Genomic DNA, 21421 nt, shown 5'->3' on the forward strand with positions numbered 1-21421 from the left:
ACGTAGGTCCTATATTTGCATATCTAAAATCTAAAATAATAACCAAAATATTAATTGATTGTATAAGTAATGGTACCATCAAACTCCCATGGTTATGAAGTCTTACCATCTACTGGAAAGAACACCAATCGCTTTGATAAAAGCAAACACCTCACAGTGTCTGATATCATGCTTTTATTTCACGTAGTAGAAACTGAGACCAGAAACACAAAATCCACTACTAGTTCTACTAGTATCAGATGGAGAAGTTGGTTGTTTTTTGTTTTTTTTTATCTGTGCGCCGTTTTGTTTACTTATGATTGGCATAGACCTTGACCTTTAAAAGCTATATATGGAAAACTTGCAGGATGCACGCACATTAAAATTAGTGGACTTTCCAACTTTCGGTTGTGCCACATGACCTGATGTGTTATCTAATGAGATGCTTTGAATTCTTGTTGGATGACATAAAGGTTCAATGACCAGACAACGGGGGGGAGAATGCGGAAGGCTCTCAAACCCTCAGGGTAGCATCATGTTCATGACTGAGCTTAAATGTGACAACAGTCAATCTCACCTGTTCCACAGCCAAGCCCAGAGCAAGTATCGGGAAAACAAATACCAACGACATCAAGCATACTTTAAATATTTTTGAGCGTGAGAGTTTTTTTGTATGTTTGTAGTTTTAAACTATTTGGCTTGTTGTACCTATTGTTTGCTCTGGGAGTCCGTTTTGGAAGTTTTAATAGAAGTAAGTGGTTTGTAAACACCTAGGTTTATGTCTTATTAATTTGCCCTTGTGTACTTGGACGCTTATCTTTCTTTTAGAGTTTACCTTTATTTTAAGTCTAAAGCTGGTATGGTATCCTACGATTGACAGACTCATCTAAATGGCCTTATGTGGGGATATAAAATAGGTTTCTGTTTATATGTTTATTTTTCCTTATACTCGTGTATTTTACAACAGGCTACCGTTTAACCGAGTGATTGTTATCAGCTAAAGTTATACTTATACCAATCAAAGCAAAACTAATGCTATAAGTGTCTATTTATACGTACCTGATCGGGTCACTCACTACCGCATACCAACCAGCTGGCTTGCACCTTGAGAAGTCCTGCTCTGCAAATTCATTGGCCTCTGCTGCTTAGCGTCAGCGCAGGGGGCTGGGCTCTGATGAGGACTTTGCTGTCAGGAATGCATAGTAGCACTAAAACCCCACTGACTGTGTCGCGCTGCTGCAGACATCACCTTTATGTTTGGGACGCACTTAAGCTGGATTACATACCGGTGGTTTCGAACAGCTTCTGTAGCCTCTAACTGACCTTTTTTATTTAATAATTAATATTATGCGAGTTTTTACTTGAGCTTACAAGAAAGTCGTCTCCTTTTTTGTATTTATTTGGCGAGAAAGAACTGTTTCATTACACGGCACGACTTCAATGCCACCTTCAACAACCATGAACAAAAGCGGAATGGTTACAAAAATCAACACCAGGATAAGGACTGACCCGTTCGCTGGCAGCTACGAGCTGGTGGGCAAAGAACTGGGCAGGTAAGTTTGTTTGTTGCCTGAAGGTTTTCGTTTTTTTTTCCTCCAAGCAGTCATTGACAAAAATCCTAATACCTTCGTGCGTTGGCTGGACGTTGCAACAATGTCTGAACAGATTTAGGCAAATCGCTTAATCATATTAGAGTTACTCTCTGCACGTGTTACTGGGAAGCCTGCTAATTGAATATTTCCAATTGCGCTTTCCATCTGCTGGCGCGGAGCAGCGCTTTGGCACACGCAACGCGTAATGGTAATGCGCTTCTGTGAGTCCTGGCTGGAAGTTGCTAAATAGTTTTGAGACTCTGAAACATTTTTTAATTCTAAACAGTGACAATAACGAGTTGTGTGGAAATGCATGGACTGTTCTTATACATTATCTTTGCGATTTAAGGAAGAAAGTTTTCGACTTGCTTATTATTTCTGCTGAGGTCCCGCGTGCACGATCCATTATATCCTGGTGTAAGTGGTACTGAAAATGAAAAACCTCAAATGTCAAGAGTGCTTAAGAATGGACTTTGAGTAATCGTTCTGAATGCGCGGCGATCTACACTGACATCAAGAAACATACGTGCAACAACTAATGATCAAACATGCGAAAACACAAAGCAAGACTTTCTAATCCTGGCCTATATAGTTCATTCTTGCTGCTTTCTTGACTATTTTCCTGTTTCATGTACCTGCTTTCCCACAAGTTAAATATCCTGTCTATCAACAGTGCCTTTTTTTTTGTTTTGCTCTGGCTTCCTCTTTCTTTAGCCACATATATATTTATGTCTCCCAGTTGCTGGTTTGTGGATGCCAGCTGAAATTCCAGATTCCCGCTGTATTTAACTGGGGATTCCCCAATGTGCCAAATTACAATGACTTTCTCTAATAAGCACTGCAGCATGAATAAAGAAGATGAGCTGTGTTTCGCTCCTTGGGTTTCACTCAATTCAGCAGCTGGTTGCACTCTCTGTTTTCACAAATCAACTTCAGGTTTGTTCTTTTGCACATGCTCAGTAATGTCCTAGTAAGTAGCCAATTACCTTTTATAAGACACCCTGGGACATGAGGGAGAGTAGCATGACCTGTCGTGCTGGCTTTAGGCTACCAGTCTACAGCATCCTATAAACTTTTTTCTTTCCCTTCACTACCATAGATCAACTTTCACCCCCCCCCCCCCCGTTTTTTTTTTTTTGTTTTTTTTTGTTTTTTTTTTACTCCCTTTCTCAACATCCTGAGATCAGGCTTCATAATCACATTAGGTGCAGGAATGTACGTAAGTGCCGCATGGCAGGAGATTAGCTTTATTGTACATTTGAATGCCGAACATTTCAACTGTAAATACCAGGCAATAATTCAGCGTTTGCAGAAAAAAAAATGCCTCCTGGCCCTTTTTTAAAGCCTTCTCATTATCACGCTCTGCATGGTTTCCTGCAGAAATGGCACAAAATATGTTGTGGGCAACCTGAAAGCAGGAAGAGGAACTCAGGTTGTGTGTCAGACTGTCTGTGAAAAAGGCAAATAAGAGCTGTCATTTTTCATTACGCTTCAGACATGAGTCAGTGAGCCTCTGGGGAAGACAAAATGCAAACTGCACAGGAAACCAGTTTCTTAATCAAATTATCGCCATCTTGCGCAAAGGAATGTTTTGTGTCACAGTAAATTTGGTGATTGATAGCAGATGAGTTTCAGACAGGTTCCTGAAGAGAACTGTTTGAACTATATAACCGCAATTGCTGATTATTTGAGAAAGCACTTCTCATCATTAGCCAGAGTATGTTAAGACCTTTCTGTGTTAACAGTGAGATGTTTATGGAAGCCCGTTTCTGCCACTAAAAAAAAAAAGGATCCATAACTCAAAATTTCGAGTTATTTTCTCGAAATTTCGAGTTATTATCTCGAAATTTCGACATATTAACTCAAAATTTTGAGAAAAGCAACTCGAAATTTCGAGTTAGCGCTGCCAATCAGTAATCTACGTGAATGACGTCATTTCCATGTTACCCGGAAGCTGAAGCCCTCAGCTACAAATGCTACAGCTAAGCTACCGGTATTACATCCAGTCGTGAATGCACAGATTGCTGAGTGTTTTCAGCCTGGCTTCACAAATGATGAAATCCCTGTGTTGTTAGCTGAATCACATGGTGTTACTATCAGCAAACATACTTTAATTTGTTGGGATCCGTTTTTGAGTGCGCGGTCCTGCGCCATATGCTTCCGGGTAAAAAGAAAGCGACCTCATTCACGTATATTTTTGATTGGCAGAGCTAACTCGAAATTTTGAGAAAAGTAACTCGAAATTTCGAGTTATATTTCTCGAAATTTTGAGAAAAGTAACTCGAAATTTCGAGTTATATTTCTCGAAATTTCGAGATAATAACTCGAAATTTCGAGTTATATTTCTCGAAATTTCGAGATAATAACTCGAAATTTCGAGTTATGGATACTAGCTTTTTTTTTTTTTTTTTTTTTTTTTTTTTTTAGTGGCGGAAACGGGCTTCCATAGATGTTGGTATTTTTAATCCAAAAAAGCAAAAATGTATTTTTTAAAATGTTAAATTATAGCGTGATATTTTTTTCTTTCTTTCTTTCTTTCTTTCTTTTTTTTTTTTTCTTTTTTTTAATAACAAAAATATTCTTTTCATCTTCCTGGTGAACATGGCCGGCTACAAGATGGCCTTGTTTAGTAACCTCTGACCTGTTGTCAGCCTTTGAACGGACCCCCCCGGGCTGCCCTTTTCAATAACCACTAGTCATTTCTTTTCACTCTAATATGTAGCACCCAGCCCACAGCTCTGAACTTGGCTAATTAAGGATGAAAAGCCCCTGATGGCTTTTGCCTTTTCAGTCTGAACAATGACTCGTCACTACACTGCGAGACTGGGAAATGGGGTGGCAGCCAGCACACAACCAGACTCCATCCAGAACAGTAGCTGTTTTTTGGTCAGCAGCACAGTCAGCTTTAAGCAATACTGTGTGGGAGGAAAAATAGCTTCATTTATTTAGTTATCTTCTAGCATATTTTGCTCACTTTCCCCAAGCCTTGTGTGTTGTGTCTAAAGTGTAGCTTAAGAAAACACTGAGATGTTAGTTAGGTGTAGATGTTAAGATTACAGTGACTGTCTTCATGTTGCTTGGGTTCTAACTCGACTGTCAAACTGTGACATCCCCCCCCCCCCCCCCCCCCCCCCCCCCAGCGTGTGACCTGCTCAGTCACATTCATGTGGGTGGTCTTGGTCTCAGGACTGCTGTGTTTAGCTGACTGGTCAGCTTTTGTACAACTGTCAATGCAGAAGCAGTCTCTGGCTGAGGGTCTGGGTGGAGGTGTCAACACAATTCCATTTGTCCCTGCTGCTGTCAGCTGTGAAGAAAGGGAAGTGGTGCACAAGGCCTCATTTTCAGCCTGGGAGAGACGGCTGGTGATTGTGTTGGTTTGACCCAAATGCAGTTCTGAATACATCGGACATCCTGCCCTCACCCACAGCTGACCCTTAGCACCTTTTATGACTCTATTAATGTACATTCGGGGGGGGAGTCAATGTTTATTAAAATTAAACGTAGATAGTCTTAATGCTGTGTTTTACCAGTGACATTATGCAACCAAGCTGTCACATCTCTTTGTTTTTGCTTGACCTACAAAGTCGCAATACCCTTATCAGAGCCCTGCCCTCTATTCTGCCGCTCTTGCCAAAAGTGTCAGCCTTATCTGCTCTCCTTCAGACCCTCCTGAAGGCTAGAGGAACAGGAGAAAGAAGGGGGATCTCTCAACGAATGCCTCCTTTGCACAGCATATCAGTGGTGAATAACGGTCTAAATTTTTCAAATGATGCCACATAAGCACCTTATCTCTGGACTTTTCCATAACCGCACCCTCGCTGTTGCACTTGTAGCCAATTGGGTTGCCTTTCCAAAATGCCTCATGTCTTCTTAACAGTCAAATATTGAGTGGATTGTATGCATTTTAAGTGACCTACATTTAACCCAGTAACAATTTGAAAAGGAAATGGACCCATGTCTAAACAAATTAAAAAAAATAAAATAAAAAATAAAATAAAATAAAAAAACACAGGAAGGTGGTTGTGATTTTTCTTCATGGCTAAACACTCTGTTGCTCTTTTTGTTGTTGTTGTTTCCCAGGGGAAAGTTTGCAGTTGTGAAGAAGTGCATTGAGAAGGCGACAGGGAAGCAGTATGCTGCCAAGTTCCTGCGAAAGCGACGGAAGGGCCAAGACTGCCGCATGGACATCTTAAATGAGATTGCTGTGCTGGAGCTGGCCAAGGCAAACCCCTTTGTGGTGACACTGCATGAAGTCTATGAAACCAGCACTGAGATCATTCTCGTTCTTGAGTGGTAAGTCACTAATGTTCTACATCACAAATATTCAACTCTCTTTCCCAAACTAGCAGTGGTTTGGATAGCTAATGGCATCATACAGCAGTAATCTAAATAATTCTTCCTGAATCTAAGTGTTTGAGCCATAGCAGAGAACTTGAGGGGGGTGATTAGGTCACCAGGTATTGGTGAAGAGAAAGGTGGGGTAGGCTCTGCGCAGGTTTCCCAGGTGTACCTTACAAATAATTCTTTTTCATAAGCACAGGTTTAGTTGGAAAAGCCTCAAATCTTACATACGTCATGCAACATCCTGTGTTTTGCAAGATAAGAACGTCAGAGCTTGGTGCTTCTGTGTGAGTAATTAGATTTTATGCAGTATGGTCGGCTGATTTGCAAGAATAATAAAAAAAAAAAGGAAGTATTTCCTGGCATAGTTCTAGGCAAGTTGCTAGTTCTTAAAAAAAAAAAAACCCCCAAAAAAACCACCCACGTGTGAAATGCACAGGCTTGCACTAGTTTAACATGGTCTCTACCTTAAATGGAAATTCTCTGTGTCTGTGGTTAGTCGCTCGTCTCGCTGTAGCGTGAACACCTCAGTTTCTTGTTACGCTTACTGATTGTGATGAAGTGTCACTTTAAATGCCACAGTAAAACTGCAGCATGCTTACTGTGTAAAAATGACAACATTAAGCTATGGATTACTCATTTAGATGCTACCGCTTGAATCTGGTTAAGGCAGTGATGACTCTCAAACATGCATGTGAACACAGCAGGTGGTTCACACTGCTGATTCAGTTCCCTAACAAGGTCAATTCAGCATTTGGCTTTTAATACTGTGGTTCAGATTTAAAAATCTTTAGGTATCTAGCGAGTGTCATCAAACTCCTTTCATGAAACACTTTAATTAGGATTTAGAAAGATCCCTTAGCATCTTAACCACCTCACTTCCCTCATTACACAAAGGAGTTTGTCCTTGAATCATGTTCCAGGGACCCTGTTCCACAACTGCTCACTTCTCAGGCAGAAATCCTTCTCCTGCTCAGGATCCACTCCAGTTATTCCCTTCCCAGACATGGAATGCTTCTGTAGAACAAAAGCTTCTCTATGGGGAAGGCTATGTTTGACCTCTTGACTAAAGTGCGAAAGGGGAAGTAGCACCATAGTTCACCCCTGCATGCCTGCAGAGAAAACATAGCAGGAGGTCAGTCTACAGTGGCCCACATTTCCTCTTCAGCCGCCAAAGAAGTTACGCTGGGAGTTGTTGGTGCGCTGGGATTTGAAGCAGAGTATGCATGCACGACATCTTAGCTCTGACAAAGCTTCTTTTTTTTTTTTTCTTTTTTCTTTTTTTTTTTAAATGTCAGTTATTTTCTGCTGCATGTCCTAAAAGCTACAGAAGAACTAACAGCAAGCGAATGAAAAACTGCATTCACAAACCGTCTGACCTCGGCATGAGTTTCAAGAATTGCAAACCATTTTCCATTTCCTGTGGGTTTAAATGTAAGCAGCAAGCAAAGCGCAGCTCCCAAAAGTAGCACACAGCCATGCCGGTAAAATGTCGTGTGCACACACACTTTTTGTAGCCACAACCACTTCCTTGTCAATGTTAGAGAAATGAAGTCAAAGTCTAATCATCTTTAAAAATACAGCTCCAGCATGCGTCAGTACCAAAGAAACCCCCAGGGTAATGACTAGTTTTAGACATGATCACTTTCATGAAAACCAAATTGCCTCTAAGTTCTTTTTGTGGAGAGTAACTTGAGGTAATCAGTGAGATAGGTTATCCATGGGGGGGGGCAAAGTTCTTCCTAAATGCTATGCAACATAACCCAGGCTGTACTGGACTTTAACTGAAACATGCTCTAGGTGACAGAGGGCTATCATGTAGTAATGAGCCAAAAAGAATGATTACTAATCAAACAGAGGATTGACTTGTTTTGCCCCTTTTGCTTTCTTATCTATGCATTCAGAGTTTGGGTGGGAGTCAGCTGTTCTTAACTCTTGTCTTAAACCAATTATTTAGCTCAAACAGTGTGGTTGTGATAGGTTTGTTCTTTTGGACTGTTGTAGGGAGGATGTCTGCCTGCATTCTAAAGTAGGGAATGCATCAACTTCCAAAGCACAGCAACAATATTCAGACTTCAGGGAATTAGCCTGTCATTCTTGGCCACAATATATGCAAATGGTCTTTATTAGGATTTGAAAGCAAGGATCATTAAAGTATCCATCAGACTAACTTATTCCTTCAGTTCCTTCACCCACATGAAGGCATCAATAGCCAGCTTGCATTCATTTGGTTTACATGTGCAGATCAGCGTAAACCTATTGAGCCACTGCTCTTAAGTACTCTGGGGGTCATCAGCTGGGATTGACTGTGTTTACAGCAAGCAAGTATTTATTGCTAAGAGTTTAAAAAAAGAATTAGGTCTGAGAGAGGTAGAGTGCCCAAACCCAAAACAAAATGCTTTCTATTTTTACTGCTCAGGTTATTGAAGTTGGCAGGTTGAGAAGGCTAACGGGGATTTTAAGGTGCTGCTTGTATAACAGTCATGCCCAGGACCTAACGGGGACTGGAAGGTGCAGCTTATGTAACATTTGTGCCCAGGGCTGGAACAAAAAAAAATTTCCTCTGAAGATAAAAAGCATGTCTGCTTTCTAAATCCCCCACATATGGTTGCAGTGTTTTTTGGAGGGAGTCGACTGTCAGCTTCGTGCATTGCTAGAACTGACGGAGCACCTAACATAAATCCACCATGTCTCCACATTACTTAACGTTGTTATACAAGCACAGCAGGGCTATGCAGGAATCTTACTATTACTCAAAAATGAGCAAGCAGTTTGTTTCGAGTAAAGGAGTAGAAAACGATGCATGCTGGGGCTCATACAGAGCGGGTACAAACTTCACACTTCGCTGCTTCTTTCTTTCTGTTAAAATATTTTTACAAAGTGGTTAGGTGGCGGGTGTTTTTATTTTTTGTCTATTTCCTTCCCCTGTTTTAGTGAATTTATTTCAGTATATGAGGTTGTGAAGGAGCTTATCTGAAGCTGCTGATATGACCATTCTTATCTCTGCAATATTCCTGACAAGAGGAAAGTACTCACAGAGGCGGGGTACCTAACACTGTACTGATTTATGTTGGACTCGCAGTGTGTAGATGTGGATGAACTTTGTTTCTCTAACACAAATGAGGGGGAAATGGTTATATAATTGTAAAGAAAGCAGTAATGGCTTTATATTTTTTCCCTTTTTGTGCGATAGGTTGATAATTTGCATTGCCAACTTATGTGACTGAAACTGAGTGGAAGGGTGTGTTTGTAACTTTCAAGGAGCAATTTATTATTACAAGTGCAAATGAAAGTGAGCCAAGCTAAACTTCACTGGGTGGTTATCCACTCAAAGTTATGTTCTTCTCATCTTATCCTTAGTTTCTTTTTATTCAGTTTTCCTTCCTGTGTTTTTCTTCCAGTGCCGCCGGTGGCGAAATCTTCAACCAGTGTGTTGCGGACAACGACGAAGCCTTTACAGAGAAAGATGTGATACGACTGGCCAGGCAGATCCTGAACGGGGTGGCCTTTCTGCATCGGAATAATGTGGTGCATCTGGATCTGAAGGTAAATGCACAAGAAATGTTAATGACAAATATAGGACGGTGCGTTCTCTCAAGAGTCAGAATGGGGAAGATATTATTTCTCTTATGCAACCACAGCTCATTCAGCGTGCCACGACTTTGTTCCCGTGAGGAATCACTTTATAAAAGCATCTGACCTAACTATCATGTTTTCTTTGATGTGTCTTGAGGTAACAAAGCAGCCGTCACTGAGATTTTCTTTTCTTTCTTGATGCGTCGGGCTTCTGGTTACACATTACACAATGTGTTCTAGATAAAATTATCCGTTGAGATGCACTAAATTGTTTTAGAAGGGCTTTCAAATGTTTGAGATCTTGTGTCAAACTGTTTTCAAAAGAGAAATCATTCATTATCGAAGCATTCCTGTGGTTCCTCAGGCTTTGCTGGCTCAAGTCTGATATTTGGATTTCTCTTTCTTGTATGTATCCCATTGTTCCAGCTAAATCTGGCATTAGGCCAGCCTGGCCTGGATTTAGGTTGTATGTACACTACAGTATTTACATAGACTAACCATAGAGCCATTTAAGTGTTTGGCAGAAATGCCTTTACCTCTCTTCAGAATTGTCTGATAGGCTTATTGGATGATCTGGGCTCAAAGGCCCAGTTAGCAAGTTGACTGATGACCTAGACCCCTAATCCTGTCAGGATCAGTTTTCCCAAATGCTTTGACTCGTAGATGCGTAATTAATTACCTCAGGCTGCTCAAATCAGTCTTTATCTCCTTATGTAACCTTTGCCTAATCCGCATGTGTGCGCTCTCCAGCCTCAGAACGTCTTGCTGACCAGTGCCACACCTCTAGGGGACATTCGTATTGTGGACTTTGGCTTGTCTAGACGAATGGACAACATCACAGAAGTCAGGGAGATCCTGGGTACCCCAGAGTATGTGGGTAAGTCCTGCTTTCAGCTACAAATTACCCAAAACTACATGTTTCTTTTTCTTTTTTTTCAAATGTGAGCACATTTTAAGGTGACTAACTTTGGCCATGTGTTTCTGTTGCAGCCCCAGAGATCCTGAACTATGAACCCATTAGCACTTCTACAGATATGTGGTAAGTGTGCTACTTTAGATAGTATTTCCACTCATGTTAGAGGACTCCACACACCGCTAATTTAATCTAGATAAATATTCAAGACAATGACATCACCTCCCTAACGTGCAAAAGACAATTTTGTGTCTAGACCTTTGACCACAAGACAAACCTTGCTACATACTTGCATTTAATTGGCTCATCATAGAATAGTGGAAGCCAGCCAGATGTGTGGGGCTTTGCAATACACTGTGTAACCATAAACGACAATGACTTGCCCCATAAACACCTTCTCCTTTCTCCTTCCTCTTTACCAGGAGTATTGGGGTTCTGACTTATGTCATGCTCACGGGCGAGTCTCCTTTTCTGGGTGCTGACAAACAGGAGACATTCCTCAACATCTCTCAAGTCAACATAGACTATTCACCGGATACATTCGAGGGCATCTCCTCGCTGGCTGTTGACTTCATCAAATCTTTGTTGGTTAAAAACCCAAGGTGAGGCTCTTTTTAAACAGTAAAGGTGAAGATGAATAGATGTTATGGCTTAATGTGGAGAGTTTCCATCAGCATCACTTTGAGCAGATTAACACACCAAGGATGTGAGTCAGGTTCACACCGGCATGAAAGCACACGTCGGCACACGTCTAAATGAGCGTTTGTGGTAACAAGATTTGCGTCACTTGGGCGAGAAGTCGTTTCCTTTCTTGCAAATGCTGGTTGTGAATTTTACTCATTTAGCAAACTTTTAGTTCAGCATTTTTGGATTGACGTTAGATCAAACACTGATGCACATCTTACCTTTTCCCTGCATTACCATTTCGTTAAATTCAGCGGAACCTCTCAAAGATCTTTAAAAAAGATACCTTAATGTGTTTAGAAAAGCATCAGCAGATGCAGACACACAATCTCCAGTCAGTATCATTTAATTGCAGGAGTACAGTGGCAGCACTGGAAAAAGGCAGATATTTCACCGTCTGAGTAATCGGTTAGAGACGGAGGGGAAAAAATCTTGACAGCAAATGGCGTCGTCTTTGTGGCTTTTCGTGCCCAATGTTGAAAAGCCAACTTGTAAGAAAATGTCTTGAGTGAATCTGAAGATCTAGGCAATCAATCTGTTATGTAATGTCTCTGGGATTTTTCCACTTATGCACAGTGTTATTGTGTTTGTGTATACAGGAAGAGGGCCACAGCAGAGGAATGTCTCAATCACCCCTGGCTGAACTCCTGTCCTCACTCCCACCCACACCTCCACAACAGGTCGCCGTCCTCTTTGGATGAGCCGGAGACGAGTCAGTCCGAATCGGAACCAGAGAGTCCAGCTCCGTCCCCTGAGCTAGACGTGATTGGATCATTTCTCAGGTGCCCAGGCCAAGGTGAGCTGAAGGCGGGCCGTGGCGCCTTCTCTTTCAGTGAGCCCCCTTTCTGCACAAGACCCGAAATCCAGCAGGAGCTCATTTGCTGACTGATGTTTCACAGTTGGAAAGGGACTCAGTAAATTGAAACTCCATGGAGCAGAACCTGAAAACCTTTAAGCCTTGAGGTGCTTGGTTTTGATCGGAACCAGGACCGTGTTTGAGTGGCTGCAGTTTGCCCGCCTGCTCCTACTGCTGCGACGTCTGTGAGCTTGATACCTCTGCCTGCGCCTGTGTGTGTCACTGTGTATATGTTAAATAATACACGCTACTCAGTGCTAGTTAGAATGATTGTACAGGAGGAATATGAGAGGGCTTGAAGATGCAGGACAAAGGAGTGGGAGAAAACAAGGACTTTGTTGAGGACTGCACTGCTGCCTTATGTGATAAATCTGAACTTGGCTCAGCTGAACACTGGCTAGTTCACCCCTGCACACATACTGCTTTATCCCCAATTAGCCTTCGGACGGGGTTTCAGAGGAGAGATGGCCTCCCACTTCTTTGGATGACTTCACTCAGTGTGTGCTCTCATCTAAACAAGTTACGTTTCAGTGACCCAGACAGACCTTCTGTGACGAGTTGAAGAAAGTAAAGCATTCTGACAGGTGGATCTACTTAAGAAAAAAGAATGGAAAGCAATGAGCAGCGCCCTATGCGAAAGCCAGACGTTAACTGTATTGTTTATTAATGTGTCTTGTACCATTTTTAGCCCCTCAAACGGTCAAAGCCACATCGATGCCTGAGGTTAAGATGGATATGGTAGCATTGTTATTATTGAGGACAATCATGAGCACTTTTATTTTGTTATTGGACTTTTGTGTAAAACCAAAGGCTCATCAAGCACAGTTAGGTGTCACACGATGTACTGTACATATTAACCAGTCTGCAACACCCTCTGTTTTTGTCACGTGACCTGTTTTTTTTTTTTTCTTTTTCATTAAGTGCCACTCTTTTAACCTCACTTCTGTTAATGTTACAGTTGAAATTTTTACTTTTTTTTTTTTTTTTTTTTTTTTTTTTTTTGCCGGTTTTGACCTTTGCACAAGTTGCACATTTTGGTTTTTGTTTTTGTTTTGCTGCAAGGTTGCCATTAGATATCATGCTCGACAAATTTTGTGACATCAGCCTTGGAAAGAGGGAATCGCAGGGGCTGGATTTTTTTTTTTTTTTTTTTTTTTTTAAATATGGAACAGAATAAAATATAATGTCACGGAAAACTGAAGCCCAAGATGTCTTTGAATATGTGATGTTTGCCTTTAGATGCTCGGGAGCAGAGAATTGACATTTTCTCAAAAGAAAGTACTGAAAATGTATATTGAGTTTGTAATATTTTTTTTTTTGTTGTCGTTTTGTTTTATCATTGTATAGATGTTAATGTCATTATATTGTATTTGGTAACTTTGTTAACTTTTATGTATTACTGTGTTTCGCCTCTCGAATTTCAGGAAGGTTTGCACTTGTCCTTGTGGACGTTATGTTAAAATAAATAAATGTTGATGGCTTGCATTATGAAATTTAACAATCATGAGAAATACATTTGAATTTTGTATCAAAATATTGAGTCTGGTTGTGGTGAGTTTTTCCTCCTCCCTTTCCTTTTCTTATCGTAGCAGCAATAAGAGAATATGCTTTCTGGAAAAACTAAAAAATGTAATAACATGTTTATGATGTAATTCAATGAGATCCAGTTAGTGGGCATGAGCTCTTCCGAGAAGGCTGACTAAAAATAAACATTCATGAATTCCAGACAATCGATCTTTATAAATCTATCTTTTCCTCTTAGAACCATCATCATGACGTCAAAGTTTTTACATTTTTCCAGTATCTTAGTAAAATGAGCGATGCTTTGATCTGTTGCTTGTTTTTTCTTTTTCCGCTATTCTACAAATGTTAGGATGCTAACACACTGAACTAAAATAAGAACGTCACAGTATGACGTCAGCATGTTACATACAGGTACTGGCACGGTGCCTGATTGTAGTTTAATGGCCGTTTCTTTTCTTCATTCCAGCTTTCAAATAAAACTGGGTTGGGTGGTGAGGGAAATCAATGCTTTCCAAACTGAAATTAAAGAACTTAAGCAAAAGGAAGGTCCACTAAAGCTGTTTTTGTCAGTCAATAGAATTTAAATTGCTAGTTATTTTTTTTTTGTCTTGACATGAATCACTTGGATTTATTATGATACAGAGCTACATATCTAAACATAGATATGATATATTTGTGAAAAAGTTTAAATATCAAATATTTCATGACTATCTACACCAGGGGTGTCCAACTCCAGGCCTCGAGGGCTGGTGTCCTGCAGGTTTTAGATGTGTCCTTGATCCAGCACAGCTGATTTAAATGGCTAAATGACCTCATGTCTTGAAGTTCTCCACAGGCCTGGTAATGAACTAATCATTTGATTCAGGTGTGTTGACCCAGGGTGAGATCTAAAACCTGCAGGATACCCGCCCTTGAGGCCTGGAGTTGGACACCCCTGATATAGACACTATTAGCACGTCCTATGGATCTCTCTGCTTGTTTGCACTGTTGTTGCTTAGTTACAATCACTTGTATCTAACAATGCATACAAAACAATCCTACGTAGAACAGCAGTGACCAGCCTTTAACATTTGTGATTAAAAAATAAGGTATATTTTCTTCTTGATTCCCAGTTTGGGAACAGCGCTCAGTCCTTGTGAGGCTATCATACTTTGTTATCATCCCATTTCGTATTTTGCATGCTGCTGCTGAACAACAGCCCGTTTCATACTTTCTGTTGAGCTGCTGTCAGTAGTTCACCTGTGTGTCCTTAGAAAAGCATACCAACACAATTACATTAGCTAAGAGCAGATTTCCTCTGAAAGCATCTGTTTTTCTTCTCAATATGTCTTTCTGCATGCAGCATCATAAATTTACAAAAAAAGAAGCCCCCTCAGGCTAGTCTTCCTTAAATATCCTGCAGCCGCTGTGAACAGGAAATGCCAGGATTATGTAAAGAGGAACAGAGAGCAATCCGTTCCAGTGTAATATAGCTTCTTTCCCTTTTTTTTCTCACCCCTGTGATTGTTTACTTGTGTCAGTTCAAACAATATCCGTGCCTGCCAATATCCCGAATTCTTGCTTTAATGTCTTCTTCCTCTTGTTGTTGGCATTGAGCCAGTTCATCTCCATGGTCCTGGTCTGGTGGCTCTTGGCTGCATCTGCTGTTTCCCTTAAAGAAAATCCTTCTTCTACATGGAGCTGAGGAATGCCAGAAATGTCTCTAACTGGCCTGCTTTCAACATTGTCCTTCCAAAACTGTCTTTTATGCATCTCTTCCCTTTCATCTTCCTTATGAATTTGTTTCCATACCACAGCGCACACACATAAACACACGCACTTACTAGAAGTCACTGATTAAGTGGCTGTTTCCCAGAAAAAAATCAGGTTCAGTTCATGTGACTTTGATATTTGCAGTGACCATTAGGAGATGATTTAAGGCAGATGTGGAGACAGTTTGTACTGTCTTCTAACTTTGAGTGCACTCCAAAATCTGACCGTGTGGCAAACAAGAACTTAGTTCCTACAAATCCAAACAAATATGAAAAGCTGACCAAAGCTTACTATGGAATCCAGATAACCTGCTTTCAGCAGTCTCTGTGGACTGTCACGGTCTTGCTTAATGGTTTTAAATGATATCAGGCAGCAAATGTTGCTTTGAAACATCGAGTCTAAGCAAAATTCATTTATCTATCTTAAGTCAACCAGCCAAAAAAGATAACATTAAAATAACAAATACTGTTTTTGCTTGCATTATACAAACTTTGACTACACATGATTTTGTTGCCATTAAGCAGGGGTTTGATTTAATGGTAACCAGCTGCATATCCTTAAGACATGTCTGTCAGTGCCACCCACTGTCATATTTTTCCCTTGAGGTCTGCAAAAATCCAAGACTGGGATTTGCAAAACGTAAATGGAAAGCTGAAAATGTTGCATTCTACTGTAACGGTCCCAATAATCAGTTATATGAGAAAGAATTGTTGACAGCATGGTATCTTGACTGTGGCATTCCCATCCATCTGCAACTGACAGCTTAGGAACACATTACAAAACTGGCATTTGGGAGGTGGAGCAGGGAGGTGGAGGCGCTGGAGCCCGTCCCAGCTGTCATAGGGTGAGAGGCGGGTACCCCCTGGACTGATCACCAGTCCATTACAGGGCTAACATAGACGCCCACATCCACACCTGCAGCCAATTTAGAATCACTATTTGTTTATGTAAAACATTTTTCTCTGACATAGTCAAATATTTTAAGTTATCTGGATGGATGATGGCAGCATGCAGAGGAATATCCTAAAATAGCTTATCTAAAACAAGAGACAATTTGCTAACTTTTAAAGGAGTGCTGTTAATTTCCATACTTGCGCACAGAGCCAGGTACTAAAAATAGACACAGAATAGCAGAAAAGTAAAACAACAGCACTGCAGAGAACTACAAATGGGGGATTTTTGCAGGACTGAGCTACACAACAACGAGCCACAACAACCAGTGAAAGATGTGCGGTTGTGAACGACATTTCTGATCTTGTTGAAATGCTCAATATTTTGTTGGGAAAGTTTGTCTCTTGGAAGTCATGTGGATGTTACTTTGGCATATGCAGTAAACATTATTACAGGCCAAGCACTCCTATAGCAGGATACATACTGCAAAACACCAAACCACAAATACTGAGGATGGCTTTACGAACGCAACCAGGAACACAAGGTGTTGATCCAGTCTCCATACTCCTCTTAAAGAATCCACGTACAACGTTAGAGTTGAAAACACCACAGAGCCCCACTGTCCATATCTGTCCATGCAGGTCACACAGAAGTGTGTGGTTTTAATGTTGCGGCATTTTTTTCTGACTCTCTGAGTCTTGCTTGCACCACTAATATGGGTATTCTGAGTGTGCACATTATCCATCATGCAATTTCCTTAAATATGCTGTAAATGTGCAACAGAACCAACAAGTTTTGAACTGACATTGTCTGTCTTTTATTACAAAGCCTGTTTGGTACACAAGTCCATTTGTCCTGACTAATTACAGAGATTACAGCGACCAGTATTTATATATATTTAGATGTCATACTGCAAAGACTACAACCACAGTACAGTGCAGGACTTTGTTGCCTAGAGCTGCGTTTTCGCAAAGCATTCGCTCTTCTTGGTTTTACCAACAGATTTCCATTGAAAGCTAATTTTCTTGGCCAGCCCCTTAGGTGTACGTTTCCATCACAAGAAGAGGAGCGTCCCCTGCACCTCATGAGGCATTAAACTCTCTCAATCCCCCTGAAGTCCTTCTCTGGTTGTCTCTTTATGTCCCCTGGAAATGCCATGCTTTCTCTCTCACTGTCTCACTCCGTCTCACTATCTCTAGATCTCTTTCAGTGAACCATTTTCTCAGAACACGTTATCCTACCACCTTACATAAGGGGGAAATTCCTTTATGCTTATGTTCCCGATTACTCTGCTATTCTAGAAAGTTCAACACTGTCAAAAAAACACAAAACATAGGTAGGCTAGTGTGGCGGTGTGTATGTGTTTGAGCATAATCAAAGTATATATACAGGCTCAATTATTATACATACATTTATTTAAATATAATACTACAATGTCTTTTACCCTGACAAGGACAAGGCTTGTTAACTTGTTAGTGATCATGATCACTGCAACTGGTAGTTTCTCTTTGCCAGCATAAAAAAGGATTTGTTTGATTTTCGTTGGACTGACCGATACTCAAAACGGTGGAAAAATCCAAGAAAGAATTATAGATTCATTTTTGAACAATAGCAAATTCAAACATCATGGTCAGACAAGAAAAGGATTCAGTGTTTTGGCCACTATGACAAGGGATGTGTTTGGAGGAGTAAAGGTGAACCTTTCAAACCTAAGAACACTGTAACAGCTGTCAAGCGTGGTGGTGGTAGCATCATCCCCTGGGGCTGTTTTGCACAAATGGTTAGTGCAATGAATAGTAAAATCTTCAACTTCTCCTTAATCAACAGGCAGATGGTTGAAACTTGGACACAGTTAACTGTTCCAACATGAAAACACACGAATACTGTTTTTGAGCTTCTGGGATGTCCTTCCCCAAGCCCCCATCTCAACCGTACTGAAAATTTGTGAACTATTCTTTAAAGCCGGGACTTTGCCAGGAAAACAAACCAATGAACTCTACTGATTCTGCCAAGATGAGTGGTCAAATAAACAAAAGTGTCTGGTCAATGTCCAATCTACTAAGAGACATTAAATTAGCATGACATTCATGCCCATGATGAGTGAATGTAAACCTTTGACTACAACTGTTTTCTATTTCTAATTTCTATGTTGACCCATAGCTCTTGACTCCCTGACTCATACAGTCAGTTGAAGTTGATGAATGAAAGTAGCTGACAGTCACCGAACAAAGTTAGTCTTAACCCCAGAATCATGCAGCACTTCCCAGACATAAAGGCAGCCATGAAAAATGAAAGCCTAAATGTTCCCATTCTAGATGTTGACCAGGACAAACATAGAGAACATTTCTTTCACGTGTCCCGGAGGTGCTTCCAAACGAAAAAAGAAACAGAGAAAAATTTCCAAAAGAGGCAAAACACTCGTAACCGCTGGTAATATGTTTCTCATGGTGATGCATTCATAGCAGCAAGGGAGGCAAATGCCTTTGGTTAAGCGGAGCTATTTATTCTGTCCCTGGAAACAGCTGAAGAACAACAAAAGTATTCTCAACAAAGAGTAGCACGACCTGATGCTGCTGCCTGTTTTCCTCCCGTCTGCGGTGACTGTCCTTCTACGAAATGGGGGCACTACTGGCACACATCATACTCAAAAAGCCACACAATAGGCACGTTCAACTCAAAGAGAACTTTTCAACTGTAAAGCTGGAGAAGAAACACTGCTAAGTTGATCCTTCAGGCTCAGTTTCAGTGTGGGTAAGCGCTTGGAAAGAAACAAAAACATTGCCAATTCTGTTGTTTGGATTTGCAGGGCCCGGTGCGCATGAATGCCCACTCACATGTACTTAGACTGTAGTTATACACACACACACGCACTCACGAGAGTACCCACAATGAACTCTGTCCTCTGACTCACTACGAGTTGGGAGGAAGTCCAGATTTCAAACTGTCCGGGAACAGATTCTGGTGGTCTGGATCTTTTTGAGCTTTTGATTTTCAACCAACAGCACTCTCTGCATTTACTATGGTCCTTGATCAGCAAGGTACTGTACATTCAGCACACAAATACAATACATACAAATTGTTTGGTTATATTTCATGTCAAACATGGCTCTCTTTCAAGCAAGACTTTAGTGATACTTCCAGCCATCATGCATAAAGCTAAGACATTTCTCAAATATTATCAAAAAAGTAAAAAAAAAGTTGTCTTTTCTTTCAGTACCAAAAAAATCACCATAAACATATACTATCACACAGACAATAGGTTAGAGATTCTGGCTATGATCAAGCTTTTCAAACTGGAGACATTTTTTCATTCATATTAAAGACTTTGGGAGCAGCCACTGGCATTTTAAGGCTAATTTTGTTTGTTTTGGTTCGGCTTTCTTTATGACTGGTAACTTTTATGAGTTCTGTGGGTGTTGCAAAAGAGTTTGAGGGTAAAAGAGAAGAAAATGTGTCCTCTTCTGGAACTTGGTGACATTTTAGTTGAACTTACCGCCTCCAGGAATATTTTCAGGGTTTCCACAGCAATCAATTAGTCAAAAAGTCAGCTGTCATATCTTTTTATGCAACCGACACGTTCTATCCCCCTCTCGTTTTCCATCTCTTCTGGCTTTTTGTGTTACGCAACTCTTTTGCACAAAGGTATGGAGCGTATTTGTAAGTTGCCCTTGTGCTCAACATTGTCATTTATGCGTTTCGTTTTTTTATTGTATAAAGCTTCCGGCCAAATCAGTGTATAAAAAAGTGCCTGGAAACAATAGGTGGAGGCCAGACAGGCCATGGAAAACTGCTTAGAGAACAATGTGATCTGGAGAGCTGGTAATAAAGTCCCAGTAGTGCACAAAAGCAAAAACAGGTTCCCAGACTCACCTAGGCCTCCTACTGACCTCATGGACCTATTTGTAGTCCTGTCAAGACAGAACAAAACCTACACTTACATGGTAGAACAGATTGTTTCAGCCCTTCAGAAGGATCAGGTGCAAAGAAACTAAGTTTGAAAGTCTTTACATTTGCCATGTTATCTGTGCAGGAGTGTCAGTCTTCTTAGTCCATCATTTATGACTGGTGAAGGACATTCAATGACTGAATGCTTAGAGCACAGAACTTATTCTTGGTTGGTATTTTTACTAACTGAGTCCCTGGTCTGGCTCCTGTACCGGTGCCATGTGTCAGACTGTCAGCCCCAGTCTGTTCTACTTTCTAATTTGCCGCCTCTGCTGCATCTAAATTAAGGAAAAATTGCATAAAATTAATTTCTTTAAGTCATTACACTGACTGTCTGCACGACAGTTAAGCCCCCTGGTGGTTTGATGAGAACCTCTGACTATAGTAATAATATTGACCATTTTTCTACCCCTGTCCTATGGTTTATGAACAGTTCTAAAAGTGGAGAAGCTGCTGAGTGCTAACAGCATGTTTTGTGCTGATATCCTCAAATAAAATACACAGTACTTTTTATCACAGCCATCTAAGTCTTTATGGTGTTAAAGACAACATCTTCATGATAATGATATTTAGCTAAGTGGATAATTTTCTCAGTGTTTACTTAAGTTCCTTTAAATCATATTTTAGTACAAAAGCCATGACTAGGGATAGGATTTAGTAAGCAGTATTAGGGTAGCAATAAATAACTCGCTAATTTAATCGTTGTAAGTGATGGAAATGTGTAACAGCAGCCTAAGAGTAATAAAATTGTGTTCCTTTGTCTGAATGAACTTGGATCTTTGTGTTCTTAAGAATACAATAGTAAACTATATGAGAGGTTTGACTTTTATTAATTATCTGGAATTCTAACACAATGCATGAACTTGTGTGGTTGGAAAACAGAAGACCAAATGACAGTATCAATATTATTGCAGCTGCAGTGTACCAAAAAGGTACAGTGAGTCACCCCATAAAGACGCCGAAGGTGCTGAGAGCCATTCCTGCGAGAACAGTCATACAGCAAATGTGCAATATTATGTAGTTTGGACTTGTTCAGTCTGCAGAGAATCTGCTCAGTAATTAAAAAAAATACTAAAGTGTAGCTAGGCCTTTGCAGTACAGAAAACTGATTTTGTGCTGTAAGATCTTTAGTTGCTGTTGTTGTAGCTGTCTTTTCCTGACAATATCATCAACCTGTTTTTCTCTGCCTGCATCCAGAGGACACCAAGTCCTAGAACAGCTGAAAAAGCATCTCCGGTATCCTCAAGAAAACTCTACTACAGCTCGAGAAGAAACACAAAATTCCTGAATACTTGTTTCCTGCCAAACTAAAGTACACTTATTTGTTCACGTTTGCTTTAGATAAAGGAGCAAAGTCATAAGCTCAGT

General features: G+C 40.5%; 1 protein-coding gene across 1 annotated transcript; it reads left to right on the forward strand.

Annotated features, from left to right (window-relative positions):
* Positions 1 to 1202: 1202 nt before the first annotated feature.
* Positions 1203 to 13475, forward strand: stk17al (serine/threonine kinase 17a like). The gene is made up of 7 exons (XM_085454701.1): positions 1203 to 1532; positions 5652 to 5864; positions 9314 to 9458; positions 10239 to 10365; positions 10479 to 10527; positions 10824 to 11003; positions 11685 to 13475. The coding sequence occupies exons 1-7, from the start codon at positions 1420 to 1422 to the stop codon at positions 11968 to 11970; spliced, it is 1113 nt and encodes a 370-aa protein (XP_085310827.1). The 5' UTR covers positions 1203 to 1419; the 3' UTR covers positions 11971 to 13475.
* Positions 13476 to 21421: the final 7946 nt, after the last annotated feature.

This window comes from Copadichromis virginalis, linkage group LG4 (genome assembly GCF_057382275.1).
Source record: "Copadichromis virginalis isolate Kocher_CV1m ecotype Utaka linkage group LG4, C_Virginalis_male_GT1.1, whole genome shotgun sequence".
Classification (NCBI taxonomy): Eukaryota; Metazoa; Chordata; class Actinopteri; order Cichliformes; family Cichlidae; genus Copadichromis; species Copadichromis virginalis.

Excerpts from the sequence above, each read along its gene's own strand:
- stk17al (XM_085454701.1), top strand. The coding sequence starts at position 1,420 with ATGCCACCTTCAACAACCATGAACAAAAGCGGAATGGTTACAAAAATC. Across the intron at positions 9,459-10,238 it reads TGGTGCATCTGGATCTGAAG|CCTCAGAACGTCTTGCTGAC; the intron begins GTAAATGCACAA and ends TGCGCTCTCCAG. Across the intron at positions 10,528-10,823 it reads AGCACTTCTACAGATATGTG|GAGTATTGGGGTTCTGACTT; the intron begins GTAAGTGTGCTA and ends CCTCTTTACCAG.